The following is a 15,735-nucleotide window of genomic DNA, read 5'->3' as shown; positions in this document are numbered from 1 at the left end:
CCCTCTGGCCCCACAATATCAGCAAGCCACAATAGGGGGAGCACCCGCCAGTGTAAATACGTCTATGGTACAGTTACATTTGCCTGTTGTTGCATTTATTTATTAATTAATTAATTCATTCATTGCTTTAACAACTGTTAACAGAATATATGTCTGTAAACTGTCTCTCTGGTTCTTCTCGTGTGTATTGTTGTATTAAACCAATGATTCCCAATGGTTGGGAGGGGGGGGGGTACAAAACTATTGCAAGAGGGGTGCAACAAGGCAAATAAATGAAATGAATAATGCATGTCACTTGTCATAATCCCACTGTGATTTGTTGCTTTATTTTTTGTTCAATAAGAAGTTACAGTTTTGTATGAATTATAATAAATAATGTATGAAATACAAGATCAGGGCAGAGTCTGGGGGTGGCTTGAAAATATACTCATTTAACATAGTGCAGCACTGCAGAAACGTTTGGGAACCACTGTATTATATCATTATCATCATATATTCATACAAACATATTTCTAATTATATTTGTAACGTGATGTTCAAAGTGAAGTTATGTAATAACATAATTTTTGGAGTAGGACCACGTTTAGTTCAGGACACAGATCTTGACTCGACTGCTTCAGAACTTCAGCTCGCTCCTCCGCGGTGGTCCCCATATTCAGAGCCGTGTTCGGCCATTATCAAACCCACCGAGCCTCCTGTTTTAACTCGATGGACCCTATATATAGCTATTTTGCTATTCCGTTTTTTTGTCAGTGCCTCTTTCAGTTGCATTTAAACAGTAATTATGTGACATAGCCATATTCAATATGTTGTTTTTTTTTCTAAAGAACCTTAGCTACTCAAATATGTAATCACTTGAGGTTTTCATGCTGACCGATAAATCAATTTTTCTAGAAATTTGTCATGTTTTGACCAAAATTTTACCTAGCACCTGCTTTTTTTTCCATATTTCTCAATGTACAGCCTTGAAATAATATTCCCACATCAGATATCTTTACACAGATTGTTAGTGTGAGGTGTCTGTTAGTTGAAAACATAAGCATTTTTGATGCTAATTTATTACATGTCATATTACTGTGACAAAATAAATTTGTAGCATCAGACGGACATATTTTTCTTGATATTCTAAGCTCTGGGATGTATGACTGATAAAGTTCTGACAGTCACAACAGGCCCAGACTTTCAGGAATTTAGTTCAGGGCAAATATGGACAATATCTCAACAAATAAAAAAACATTTTGGTACTTTGGCAGTTTTCTCAGATGCTGATAATATTTACAATTATTATTATTATTATTATTATAGTCTTTTAAAAATATGATGAAATAATACTTGTTTATTTAGAATACACATAATAAATAATTATTTAAGCTTTTTAGTTTATATTTGTTGATCTAATGCAGTATTATTTTATGTGAAACCTACAAAAACCTTGAAAAACTATAAATCAATAATAGGAATATGTTTTTGCTGATGACTCATATTTTTCTGCCCGGAGACAGCGAGAAGGGTATCTCTGCAGGCCGGAGGCAGCTCCAAGTGGGAAGTACAGCTCCAAGTGGGTGGTACAGCTCCAAGTGGGCCGTACAGCTTCAAGTGAGCGGGGAAGAACATTTTTAAGCACGACTCAAGAACGTCGCTGGCTTCGAGATATGTAGTTGTCGTAAAGGCTCTGGAGATGACCCAGAGGCTAAAGAACCCTTTTTATTTGTTTTTGAAAACAGGGCTGATATGGAGCTGTTTCTATAAGCTTGTGTTGATGAGCAGGGGCTCAGGGTCAGTGTGATTTTTGTGGTTAAGCCGTGCCCCTCACCCCAGAATTTTTAAGGCATGTAAACTGGACTGTAGGGCCTTCACCTCAATTCTTAAGGCACAGATACTAGACTGCAGGGCCCCTTATACACCACAGTTCAGACAGTGGGTATAGTTTGATACTTTTAGAACCCTAGGCTGTCTGGTTCACTGTGACGTTCTGCTTTGCTTAAAATGGCCTGCACAAAATAGGTATCGTAGTTATTTTCCTTCTTCTAACAAATTTCTAAAACTAATGCAGCTCAAATTGCTCTGTTTGAGCATTGTTTGGAAGTGTAAGAGAATGTCAGTGAGTTCTTTGGGATGTTGTGTTAGATTATTGTGTATTTTGTAGTACAGCTGTGTGCCTGGTGACCATGTAATAACTGTTCTGTTTTCAGTGTTAATATTGTACCTTGTAAACATTGAGTACATTATATAGAGTACATTTTCAGCGTTATGTGATTCACAGACTTGTTTGTGGTTGGATTAATGTGTGAAATTCTTGTAATAAATAAAGAGAGTAACCATTTAACTGAGACCACATGTGCTGAGAATGGTAATGTTTGCTTACACATGGGCTACTACTCACTTCCTCACAAGAGACATGACAGTAAATAGCATTAGGTCCATGTTTCTCTACTCCAGAGAATCAAATTCTATTTAAGTCAGTATTTTTCTACAGGGATTAGAGAGGCAGTGCGTGCATGTTTGCACATCTGTGTTAGTAATGGGTGCAACTTAATGCAAATAAATTTAATTAAAAATTTGTCCTCAAATATTTGTACATATGGTGTATTTCTGAAATAAATTAAACTGAAAAATGAACTGTATTAAAATAAATTGATAGCCCTTCGGGCGGCGCTGTGGTGCGGCAGGTAGTGTCTCAGTCACACAGCTCCAGGTTGTGGGTTTGAGCCACACTCCATGTGACGGTCTGTGAGGAGTTGAATTAGATCAGCAGTTTCAGACAATGAATGAATGATAGTCCTTCTACAAATTCACATGCACATTCCAGGTAATAATAAAGGGAGGCTTCCTGACAGTCTGAGCCAGTGTTATCCAATTCTGATCCTATTCTACCTGTTCAAACAAACGTGATTCAACAAATTTTCTGAGTAGGGTGTTCAAGGACCTGGTTCTGACGCCAAATCAAAGCGTGTGTGATCATCTGAACACAAAGAGTAATACATAATACTCTACAACAAGGACATACTTCTATAAAGAATCATTTAAAACCACGCAAAGGAACTAGATGAAGTACAGTGAACTTCTCTGAATGTCTGTTTATATTCTTAATTGAGCCAAATTTCCTGAAAGGTTGCACCACTGTCTTGGAATTCATTAAACCATAACTACATTACAGTGAATTTCTATCTTGTTAAGTTCACCTCACTTGTAGCTACAGGCACTGACTCTAGTGTCATACACACCCACTATGACTGAGTGCTCATGGGAGGTTTGCTGAATATTATGATTATTTGCAAATTATTAGCACCATTCCTCCTATGTCCATTAATGGAAAGGAGCTGCTTTAAATATTTATTTGAACAGTGGGCCATAAGTGTTACTTAAGGGTTTACACATTTAAACTGATTATAATCCAATACTGTGCTGAGTACAAAACAAATAACACAGTCCTATAGTTCTGTAATCAAATTAAAATAATGACTGTAAACATGAGAGACCTGATGGATTTCATAAGTCTGCAGTTCACCCCGTAATCAGATTACCAAAAATATATCATTAAAATATCAGGAGTGCTGTGTATTTCGTTTTCACTGAAACGTAATATTTTTAAACTACAACTAGTGGAGGGTACCTAGTTCTGTTGGAGATAAACTATGCCCTTTTTTCAAATCACAAAGGCTGCTTTTCCTACATTCGCCTTCCCACAAAACATCTAGATCCCCCACTTTCTGGGTCCTACCCACTTGCTGCGTACGCCCCTCCCACTTGCTGGTTTCCGCCCACTTGCGGGACTCCGGCCTGCAGAGATATCTACTTGGAGACAGCGTGGGTTGACGTTATGTGAATCAAAACGAAACTGAAAGTAAACACCGTCTTTCTTGTCCCTTTGCAGTGTCTTTATTTATGATTATAGTGAATATCATTAGAATCTTTCATGACAAGGACATATGACAAAAATTTTGAAGGAGCGCCTTGATTTTTAGGTGGTTTTTCACACTGGATTACTCCCAGAGGCTTCACAGCACCGCGATGAGAGCGTTATTTTTAGAAACGGTAGGATCTGCGCTTTCTAACGGTATACGGAGCTCACAGACGCATTCAGACATTCAAGACTTACAAAGCTGATTATATAAGGTGTGTTTTTTTTGGATTCAAAGGCTGTTTTTTGTTTGAAATCTCCTGTTCCATCTTAAATGTTGTAGCCACGGTTCACCATTTAAGTTGGAAATGGAAAGTCCAAGACATCGGCAGGGCAGGTTTATAAAATGGCTGTCCAGTGTGACACTATAGCAGCAACTACTACTGTATGGTGTAATACAGACTGGCCACTTTAAAACCCTGGCATGGAACCTGGATCCAAGGCTCAGATTTGAAGATGTACTGCATCTGTGTGTCTGTAATTACCATTGGTTTGCTGCAACAGCAGGATTTACAGGCAAACGCAGAGAGGCAGATGGAGACGATGAACTGAACGATAGTGAAAACCAGCAGAACTCCCAGGATCCCATCAGTCAGCTGAAAAACATCATCATCAACATTTTACAGGAGCAACCACTCACTCTCTACCAGCAAAAACAAAACAAATGGCCTTTATAAAAGTTATTTATTATTGTTGTTTAAACCAGTCATGGGATTAGAATAGGGCTTAGTTCAGAATCTCTGCAATCAGAGTTTCTGCATAATGTTGTATTATAATGTGAAGTGTAACTGGAGACATTTGGAGATTTCTAAATTTTTCCATTAGCCTACAGAGCTCACAGGTCATTTTACATACTTTAAAATATTCCTGTCCCTATGGCCATATGCCACGCATCATTTTTGTATCCAGAGATTCTGCTGAGCTCCCCAGGCCCATTGGTTAGAAAGACAGAAAATGTGAGCTGTGGTCAGATGAGTCCAGCTTTTAGCCTGTTTTCTGGAAAAACAAACCTTGTCTTGACGCTTTTCCACTGCATGGTATTGTCGTGTCCAAAGGATCCCCTGTCACTTCAGTCCCGACACATTAAGAAGTTACCAGCGCTGATATTTAATAAAAATGATTAATTCGGCTGTTAAAATCATTATCTATTGTGTCATTATCAACAATGTTTTCGTTCTTTTTGAAGTCAGGTTTTATTACACAACACTCGCAGGCCTCAGGCCTCAGCCAGCCCTTGCCCTGAACTGGTCGTGTCTGGTTTCTGCTTTGGTTCCAGCAGGTGCACTGATAATAAGACTTTGTGTAAGAGCCTTTGTTCACATAAAAAGAGTACGTGTGATGTTACAGTGTATCAGAATTCTTCTAGGCTACAGTGGGCTTCTTCAGCGACACTAATAAACCTTCTCAGACCTCACAGAGCACACAGAAAAACGCCAAAGAAACAGCTTCGCAATTTTACCATCATTAATTATATTATTTTCATTAAACACACTTAGTTTTTCCCAGTTTTCCCAGAGTTGTTCTTTTAATTACTTTATTTCCAAATTGAATATTTAGGCCAATGTTTTAGCCAGTTACCTCAGACATTATTACAGCTGTTTTGCTTTTCAATCAGAAATATCCAGTCCCTGGCATTTGGAACTGATTTCTTTTTGTGAGTGCTGACTAGCCATCCTGCATAAACCATTCATTCACTGTCTGTGACCATTATCCAGTTCAGGGCGGCTGCCAGGAGGTTCCGGAGCCTACCCGGAATCACTGGGCACAAGGCGGGAACACACCCTGGAGGGGGCGGCAGACCTTCACAGGGCGACACACACTCACACATTCACTCACACCTACGGACACTTTTGAGTCTCCAATACACCTACCAACATGTATTTTTGGAGCGTGGGAGGTAACCGGAGCCACCCGGAGGACCCGGGACTCAAACTCACAACCTCCAGGACCCTGGAGCTGTGACAGAGACACTACCTTCTGCACCACCGTGCCGCCCACCAGCATAAACCAGGCATTTGTAAAATCTGATTTAAAGGGACAAAAACTACACTCATCTGGGACGTGGAGCTGTGTTCAGTCCCAAACAGCGACACAAAAACCCACTGTTCCTATTAGAGACTGGGTTTTGAAACATCACCAGGTACATTTCCCAACTTTCTGAGTGTATTTCAAGCACCAAACTATAGATGCTTCTATATTTACAAATTTCAATCAAGTCATTAAGTGTACATTGGAGATCTTTTCTTTGTGCTTTTGTCAGTAAAGCTGCAAATTAAGAAAACATAGATTCTTTTTGATTGCATTTTACACAAAAAATTAACAAATATATGTCTCACCTCAGATGAACAGTTATAGTAATGCTCATAATAGCTGCTTCTGTATCTACACCCACGATACCCCCATATAACAAAATCCAAAGACAGCAGAATGATGGATATTCCTGCTGTGATAGCGCTGAACACATTCATCACCAGAGAGCCGACCACCTGGATGTAAAACAGGAAACAACTTCAGTAAACAGCCCATAGAAGCCACAGTCAGATGCTGATGTTCTCTGTGAAGATTTACGCTGAGATCCTGCTGAGATGTCCAGTGGTGTAACGGGTGGCCCCTGGTGTAGGTGGCACTGTGTGTGATTGGGGGAGTCCTAGCTAGTTATCAGTGGGGGTGACTGGGGTATTATTATTATTATTATTATGTATAATGAATGTGTGTATTACATACCTGGCATTTAGTTAACTTGTTGCTTGCTGAAACAGCCAGAGCGCCAGCGGTGATGTACTGAGGAAGAGGAGAAATATGAGTGGACCGGAAGTGGCATTGGAAAATAGTTTTTCTAGTCTCTCTTTTTAATAAAAAAGACTCACCAGCAAAGAGCCCCAGAAGGCAATCCCACTGAAGACAATAAGAGAATTAGTGTTGGCTGCTAGTACAATTCCCATTAAGATTGTGATGAGACCAGTCATTATTTGGAAGGTCTGTGGAGGATAGAGGGAGGGATTAGTTTCAGGAAACACACACACACACAGGTATTTCACACAAATATATCTTTACAAATATACCAATAGCTACAAATAGACCCATCCACAAAACCGCCACCTTCTGCCAGTTCCCACGTGGATTGAAAGTAATTAAACAGAAGACAACAAGGACACTGTATTTGCACCACCTGACCACCAGATGTCAGAGCACAGGTTGGGCCACATTTGGCTGCTTTTTCACGCTTGTTTGCCAGAAATTAATATAAACTTCCAGGAATATATTTCATACATGTTTATCAGAATAGACCTCGGAGATAAGACGACAGCAGTATGCATCGTGATAGTCAGGTCTGTTGCGGTCGGCCAAAGGGATGAGGAGGACGCGTGTGCAAGTACATTTATTTATAACAAATAACAAAACCAGGAAAAGCACATTATAATAAACATTTTAAAAAGGGCAGGGCACAGAAATAGACAAACTATCAGAAACTCACACACATAAAACACCAGACCAAGGGACACTGAAACTAAGGGGGTGTGTGAAATGACTGGAGTGCTGTCTACTGAGGCATTATTCTGAGGGAGGGAGGGAGCGAGGTGAATGGGAGGAAACCGGAGTACCTGGAGGAAACCCACATAGACACAGGGAGAACACAACACACACCTCACAGACAGTCACCCGGAGGAAACCCATGCAGACACAGGGAGAACACACCACACTCCTCACTGACAGTCACCCGAAGGAAACCCACGCAGACACAGGGAGAACACACCACACTCCTCACAGACACTCAAACGGAGGACACCCACACAGACACAGGGAGAACACACCACACTTCTCACAGACAGTCACCCGGAGGAAACCCACGCAGACACAGAGGACACACCACACTCCTCACAGGCAGCCACCCAGAGGACACCCACGCAGACGCAGGGAGAACACACCACACTCCTCACAGACAGCCACCCGGAGGACACCCACACAGACGCAGGGAGAACACACCATGCTCCTCACAGACAGCCACCCAGAGGAAACCCACGAAGACACAGGGAGAACACACCACACTCCTCACAGACAGTCACCTGGAGGAAACCCACGCAGACACAGAGAGAACACACCACACTCCTCACAGACAGCCACCCGGAGGAAACCCACGCAAACACAGGGAGAACACACCACACTCCTCACAGACAGTCACCCAGAGGAAACCCACGAAGACACAGGGAGAACACACCACACTCCTCACAGACAGTCATCCGAAGCGGGACTCGAACCCACAACCTCCAGGCCTCTGGAGCTGTGACAGAGACACTACCTGCTGTGCCCTTAAGTTTGTCAGATATACTTATATTTAACTTGAAAAAGAACTCATGGAGAATAACAAATGATTATATAAATTATATTCATCCTGTATTTTTAAACATAATGTATTTAGAGAAATTGTTATTGTTATTATTATTAATGTTATTATCACATTTAGTGATTCTGAGTTCAGGTTCATTAGCCAAAGTGCTAAATAGCCACTTAGCACAAGCTAAAAATGAACACTGACAAAGATTATTACAGGCTCCCAACAGAGGGCTATTACCTGATATCTCTTTATTCACAGCTAGTGAATGAGAAATGTTGATGAAATCGCTCTGATTGTGTTTAGACTCTCTTTAATATATAATTTAGTCTCTGGAGCAGCGCCTGCACTGAACTGTGGAGATGTTTTTATTTTGAATTTATTCAGGACACATTTCACATTATTTTTTATGGTTTTACAGGGTTTTTTTTTTTTTTTTGGTGTGTCCGTTTTTTATCCTCGAGTCACGATAATGAAAATGTAAATTTACACATGTCTGTAATGTGCTTAGTTTTGTTTTGTTCTGTTTTTGTTCTTTGTTTGTGCTCCCCTTGTCATGTGACTGTTTCCCCCTGTCTTGTGTCTGCTTCCTGCTTGTTCCCTGGTCATGTGATACCCTTACCTTGTGTATCTAGTGTCACGTGTCTTAGTGTCCAGGTGTCTCTTGTTGGTGTGGTCTTTATATAGTCCTGTTCAGTGTTTCTTGTTGTGGGTCATTGAATGTATCAATGTTGTTTGAATGCATGCTGTCTCCTCTTCATGTCTCTTTCTTGTCACGTTATATCTAGTTATATGTTTAAAGCCTTGTTGTGTGTTTAGCCTAACTCTGTGTTCAACCCCTTTGTTCAGTAAAGCTTTGTTTAGTATTTAGTGTTTAACTTCTTGTTTAGTATTTAGTGTTTAACTTCTTGTTTAGTGTTTAGTCTTTGTTTAGCCCTTGTGTTTAGTGTCCTAGCCCTTGTGTTTAGTCCCTCTCTCTCGTTCCCTAGCCTCTCTGTTTAGTTCTGTTGTTGTTATTAAAAGTCTCCTGTACTTTCTTCCATTCCTGTTAATATCCTTGACCACTCCTACACACCCCCATTCTTACAATGTCTGGTGAAATCTTTCAATCATTTGCATACTTTTAATGTATATTATTTTCTAGTAAATATTTGGATATTTTAAATAGTGTTAACAAAGTCTTTAATGTTTTTTTTATTATTATTATTATTCACCCTACATCTTTAGAATTATATTATTTTAAATCTGTGACCACACTACAAAGGTGTATCTCGTGAAGATCGTCTGTATCAGTTGATCATGATGTAATTTTTGGCCAAATCGCACAGGCCTAGACCAGGAGAGGAAACGTCTCCGTACCCCTCCCCCAACTGTGTTACTTAACAAATGAAATTCTGATTCTGCGTCAAAGCTGCGGTGTTGTGAAATATTGTTTTTTTTCTCTGACTGAGGAAGAAAACAGAGGGAACATGTTGAATCTCCTCCCTCAGCTCCTTCTCCGTGTTTGTGGCAGAGACTGAGCTCAGTTCTGGGAAAGTCCTGGCCATCCTCCAGAAGTTTCAGCCAATCCCAGCCTTGCTTTCCTTTTCCCCCCAGTGTTTCTAGCAGAGTAGAGAGCTGGGCTCAAGTGTAAAGCACTTACCCCTAAAGCTTTGGGTTCTCCTTTGAGGAAGCGCTGCAGGGGGTTGTTACTGGGGGGGTTCTGTCCGGTTTGAGCTGTTGCTGATTCTGGGGAGATCACGTGGGTCACGATGGTGTAGCCAGGCCCAGTGTTGGTGAGGAGTACAGCAGGGTTGGACATCTTTAACTCCAGCTGATTTACTCACCTGAGAAAATTACACATTTAAAACACTGTCAGTACAAGGGCAATGTCCTGCTTTTAATAGTGGAATAATAGTCAAAATAATGTGGACACTGCCATTTTACTCAGTTCCTCTTTGCAGTATTGCTTCACTCTAAAACTGGCAGCTGATCTTGGATTAGTTTTAATCTTTTGACTAAACCATGCATTATATTTAGTCTCATTTAAGTCTTTAATAATTGTTTTTGTCTAGTTTTAAGTTTTAGTGCATTATATTTAAAATAGCATAGTTTCAGTCAGGTATTTTAAAGCTCTAACTATTTTAGAGCCATTATTTATTACTAGCTTTAATTTTTGTAAAAAAAATAGCCTACATATTTTATTATATTTAAACCGAACCTGGAAGGAATATGGCCACTTTGCAATTTGAAAACAGAAGGCGTCTCCAACGGAAACGGAGTCGACTCCTAGTGATTCGACTCTGTGAATCAATGTACAACAGTTGATACGAGCCAATCCCAGACGCAGAAAGAATCAAATCTTTAGGAGTCGACTCCTTTTAATAAAATTGTTTACCGTGACTGTGTTCCGCTGCACTCGCTGTGAAACGGCCACTTTAAAACGTGACTCTGAAAATAACTGCATATTTTAGAGCAATATCAGCTCCGTATCAAAGGAGTGTTAGTTAAAAATCAGGGGATTTATATAAAGATAGAAATAGAGTAGGCTTATACAATTTTAAACCAAAATCTCAAATTTAAACGTCACTCTGAAGGTAAAACAATCTTTCTTCCCCGGAATCCTGAGACACAGAGCTGATCCCATGGAAGTGCTCTTTTGCTGTGTGTAATATGATTTCAGAGTGTGGTTCAGAGTCAGAGTCAAAGTCAGAGCAGCAGCTATGAACCGTTTGTGGTCATGCGCAGTGTTAAAGCGTCTAGTCAGAAGGCCAAAAAGCTCCGTTTTCGTTTCCTGAGATAAAACACCCTTTTTCCAGTGTATCTTTGAGTCTCCCGCCTGATTTACGTGGTGAACCGCGGTTGAGGTTTAATCTGAGAACGGCTTTAACCGCTACTTTCTCTTTGTCTGTGTCCTGTAAAGCTCTGACTGGGGAATAACGCAGGCAACAGTTGCCATAGTTATATTCAACAATATTCAACTCAGCGCGAGAATACTTACGCAGTCCCTTATTTTACCAAACACACTTTAAACTGACTGACATTAGCTACTTTATAGAAATCTGTTTTCGTTTTATACACCATTTATAAAAGCAATAATTAACAACTAAGACATCTAAGGGGGTGGGTGATATTCACGGGTACTGATACAAATCACATCACAGACAGCAGAGACCGTCATGTAAACAACCACAGACCGTTATCCGCACTGCGGTGGTGGGGTAGGAACGTGTCTCTGCTGTGGGAACAACACTCGAAAACATCTGCAAGAAATCAGCTTCAGGAGAGAAGGACCAAACCCTGTTAAAACTGAAGGGTAGTTAAAGACACGGGGTTTAGTTCTCAGTAAATTCTGAGCGTTTCTATCGGTCCATTTCTGGTGAAAGACCGAGAGAGGGTAAAGAACAGCTGCTGCTCTGAAATGACGGGAACGTGGAGATACATCTGTGTTCAAGTAAGAACGAAGTGTAAAAGAGAGGGGCGGCACGGTAGCGCAGCAGGTAGTGTCACAGTCACACAGCTCCAGGGGCCTGGAGGTTGTGGGTTCGATTCCCGCTCCGGGTGACTGTCTGTGAGGAGTTGGTGTGTTCTCCCCGTGTCCGCGTGGGTTTCCTCCGGGTGCTCCGGTGTATTCCTCCCACAGTCCAAAAAGGTGGATTGGTGACTTGAAAGTGTCCGTAGGTGTGAGTGAATGTGTGTGTGTCTGTGTTGCCCTGTGAAGGACTGGCGCCCCCTCCAGGGTGTATTCCCGCCTTGCGCCCGATGATTCCAGGTAGGCTCTGGACCCCCCGCGATAAGCGGTTACAGATAATGGATGGATGGATGTAAAAGAGAGGAAGAGAAAAGCTGGCTGGGGATTTACCTGAAAATCTGTTGTTGTCTGAAGGACTGCAGTCTGCCAACAAAGGGTGGGTTGCAGAAGAAGGGGGAAATACACTTGTGAAGCGTAGAATCCAGAAGTGACCGCGGTCACGCCATCTGCACTTCGCGAAAACGCAGTCACGCCATCTACACTAGGATTTCTTGTGCGCTTCTACATCACGGTTTACGGTAGAACGTGTGTGCGCGAGAGGGGGGACTGGCAGAAAAGCGCAGATATTGAAAATTCATAAGAAATAGAATTTAAAACATAATTCAATACAGTTAATATTAAAAACAGGCCTGATTGGCTAAAGAACGGTTTGCAACCCTTAAAAAGTCCATAAAGATCCATAAAATGGAGGAAATACAGTTTCACTGAAATAAAAAAAAATAAAAATCAAATTGTTACCAGATAATCTTACTGTTGTATTGAAAAACATGTCCTCAGGCACACAGGGTATAATATTTGTGTATTTACTGTAAGAAGAAATAATAGGCTTGAAAAAAACCTCAAATATTAAATTCCATAAAATGGTTAAATCAAACTGTTACCAGACCACTCCACTGCATTCTTGAAGAGCATGTTCTCAGGTACCCAGAGAATAATTTTCATACATTTTTACTGTAGGAATTTGAAGTAATATTATTTGATGATGTTTAATTTACATATATGGACAATTTTGAGTCTTATTAAAAGGTTAAATCAAACTTTTACCAAACCACTGCGTTTTCGCGAAGTGCAGATGGCGTGACCGCAGTGAGGGACCGCAGTACTTCCTTCTTCTCTTCTGAGAAAGAACATACCTCATATTTACACACACACACACACACACACACACATATACATATATATACCGTACATATAGTAACAGCCCGGGGGATGGGAGAGTGCAGAGAGAAGCTACTGAACAGGGAGCATTTGCATTCAAAAAAATAAATGTGCTGCAAAAGGTTATTTAAGCAGTGCCACTGAGAAGCACACTGGTTCCTTAAAGAGCCATTTTAATTATAATATCTTTAAGATTGTTAATGAACCTTTACTTAAAGTGAATTTTATTTTAAACAAATAAAACATGTAATGAAATAAACTGAAGAATGCAGAAAACCAGGAGAATACCACTGGTCCCATTGGAGTGACTCTGAAATGCAGGGATATGGTTTTATTAATAACAAATACACGCAGTGGTCAGCTTTATTTCACTGAGATCTGGGGCACACAGCACTTATATCGAAGGGAAAAGGTATAAACTCATTTTAAACCAGTTTCACACACTCACCCAGTCACTCACACACTCACCCAGTCACTCACACACTCACACCTGTGGACAGTTTCACACACTCACCCAGTCACTCACACACTCACACCTGTGGACAGTTTCACACACTCACCCGGTCATTCACACACTCACCCAGTCACTCACACACTCACACCTGTGGACAGTTTCACACACTCACCCGGTCATTCACACACTCACCCAGTCACTCACACACTCACACCTGTGGACAGTTTCACACACTCACCCAGTCATTCACACACTCACCCAGTCACTCACACCTGTGGACAGTTTCACACACTCACCCAGTCACTCACACTCACACCTGTGGACAGTTTCACACACTCACCCAGTCACTCACACACTCACACCTGTGGATAGTTTCACACACTCACCCAGTCATTCACACACTCCCACAGTCACTCACACACTCCCCCAGTCACTCACACACTCACCCAGTCATTCACACACTCACCCAGTCACTCACCCAGTCACGCACACACACACACCTGTGGACAGTTTCACACACTCACCCGGTCATTCACACACTCACCCAGTCACTCACACACTCACCCAGTCATTCACACACTCACCCAGTCACTCACACGTGTGGACAGTTTCACACACTCACCCAGTCACTCACACACTCACACCTGTGGACAGTTTCACACACTCACCCAGTCACTCACACACTCACACCTGTGGATAGTTTCACACACTCACCCAGTCATTCACACACTCCCCCAGTCACTCACACACTCCCCCAGTCACTCACACACTCACCCAGTCATTCACACACTCACCCAGTCACTCACACACTCACACCTGTGGACAGTTTCACACACTCACCCGGTCATTCACACACTCACCCAGTCACTTACACACTCACCCAGTCACTCACACACTCACCCAGTCACTCACACACTCACACCTGTGGACAGTTTCACACACTCACCCGGTCATTCACACACTCACCCAGTCACTCACACACTCACACCTGTGGACAGTTTCACACACTCACCCGGTCATTCACACACTCACCCAGTCACTCACACACTCACACCTGTGGACAGTTTCACACACTCACCCAGTCACTCACACACTCACACCTGTGGACAGTTTCACACACTCACCCAGTCACTCACACACTCACACCTGTGGATAGTTTCACACACTCACCCAGTCATTCACACACTCCCCCAGTCACTCACACACTCCCCCAGTCACTCACACACTCACCCAGTCATTCACACACTCACCCAGTCACTCACACACTCACCCAGTCACGCACACACACACACCTGTGGACAGTTTCACACACTCACCCGGTCATTCACACACTCACCCAGTCACTCACACACTCACCCAGTCATTCACACACTCACCCAGTCACTCACACGTGTGGACAGTTTCACACACTCACCCAGTCACTCACACACTCACACCTGTGGACAGTTTCACACACTCACCCAGTCACTCACACACTCACACCTGTGGACAGTTTCACACACTCACCCGGTCATTCACACACTCACCCAGTCACTCACACTCACACCTGTGGACAGTTTCACACACTCACCCAGTCACTCACACACTCACACCTGTGGATAGTTTCACACACTCACCCAGTCATTCACACACTCCCACAGTCACTCACACACTCCCCCAGTCACTCACACACTCACCCAGTCATTCACACACTCACCCAGTCACTCACCCAGTCACGCACACACACACACCTGTGGACAGTTTCACACACTCACCCGGTCATTCACACACTCACCCAGTCACTCACACACTCACCCAGTCATTCACACACTCACCCAGTCACTCACACGTGTGGACAGTTTCACACACTCACCCAGTCACTCACACACTCACACCTGTGGACAGTTTCACACACTCACCCAGTCACTCACACACTCACACCTGTGGATAGTTTCACACACTCACCCAGTCATTCACACACTCCCCCAGTCACTCACACACTCCCCCAGTCACTCACACACTCACCCAGTCATTCACACACTCACCCAGTCACTCACACACTCACACCTGTGGACAGTTTCACACACTCACCCGGTCATTCACACACTCACCCAGTCACTTACACACTCACCCAGTCACTCACACACTCACCCAGTCACTCACACACTCACACCTGTGGACAGTTTCACACACTCACCCGGTCATTCACACACTCACCCAGTCACTCACACACTCACAACTGTGGACAGTTTCACACACTCACCCGGTCATTCACACACTCACCCAGTCACTCACACACTCACACCTGTGGACAGTTTCACACACTCACCCAGTCACTCACACACTCACACCTGTGGACAGTTTCACACACTCACCCAGTCACTCACACCTGTGGATAGTTT

General features: G+C 42.4%; 1 protein-coding gene across 4 annotated transcripts in view; it reads right to left on the bottom strand.

Annotated features, from left to right (window-relative positions):
* Positions 1-12,208, bottom strand: part of LOC136690958 (membrane-spanning 4-domains subfamily A member 4A-like) — a 19,700-nt gene extending 7,492 nt beyond the window's left edge. For 3 of the 4 annotated variants that reach the window (XM_066663118.1, XM_066663115.1, XM_066663117.1), the window contains exons 1-5: positions 9,874-10,060; positions 6,769-6,879; positions 6,626-6,682; positions 6,238-6,387; positions 4,387-4,497 (exon numbers count right to left, since the gene is read on the bottom strand). In XM_066663118.1, the coding sequence (XP_066519215.1) occupies positions 4,387-4,497; positions 6,238-6,387; positions 6,626-6,682; positions 6,769-6,879; positions 9,874-10,032 (588 nt within the window). In that variant the 5' untranslated portion in view covers positions 10,033-10,060. Of the gene's footprint in view, positions 1-4,386; positions 4,498-6,237; positions 6,388-6,625; positions 6,683-6,768; positions 6,880-9,873; positions 10,061-12,072 lie in introns of those variants that run through there. The other variant, XM_066663116.1, reaches the window with a different exon arrangement.
* Between the last annotated feature and the right edge of the window lie 3,527 nt (positions 12,209-15,735).

This window comes from Hoplias malabaricus, chromosome 3, assembly GCF_029633855.1.
Source record: "Hoplias malabaricus isolate fHopMal1 chromosome 3, fHopMal1.hap1, whole genome shotgun sequence".
Lineage (NCBI taxonomy): Eukaryota > Metazoa > Chordata > Actinopteri > Characiformes > Erythrinidae > Hoplias > Hoplias malabaricus.
The sequence above is the reverse complement of the archived record's forward strand: the minus strand, read 5'-3'. Positions and strand labels throughout refer to the sequence as shown.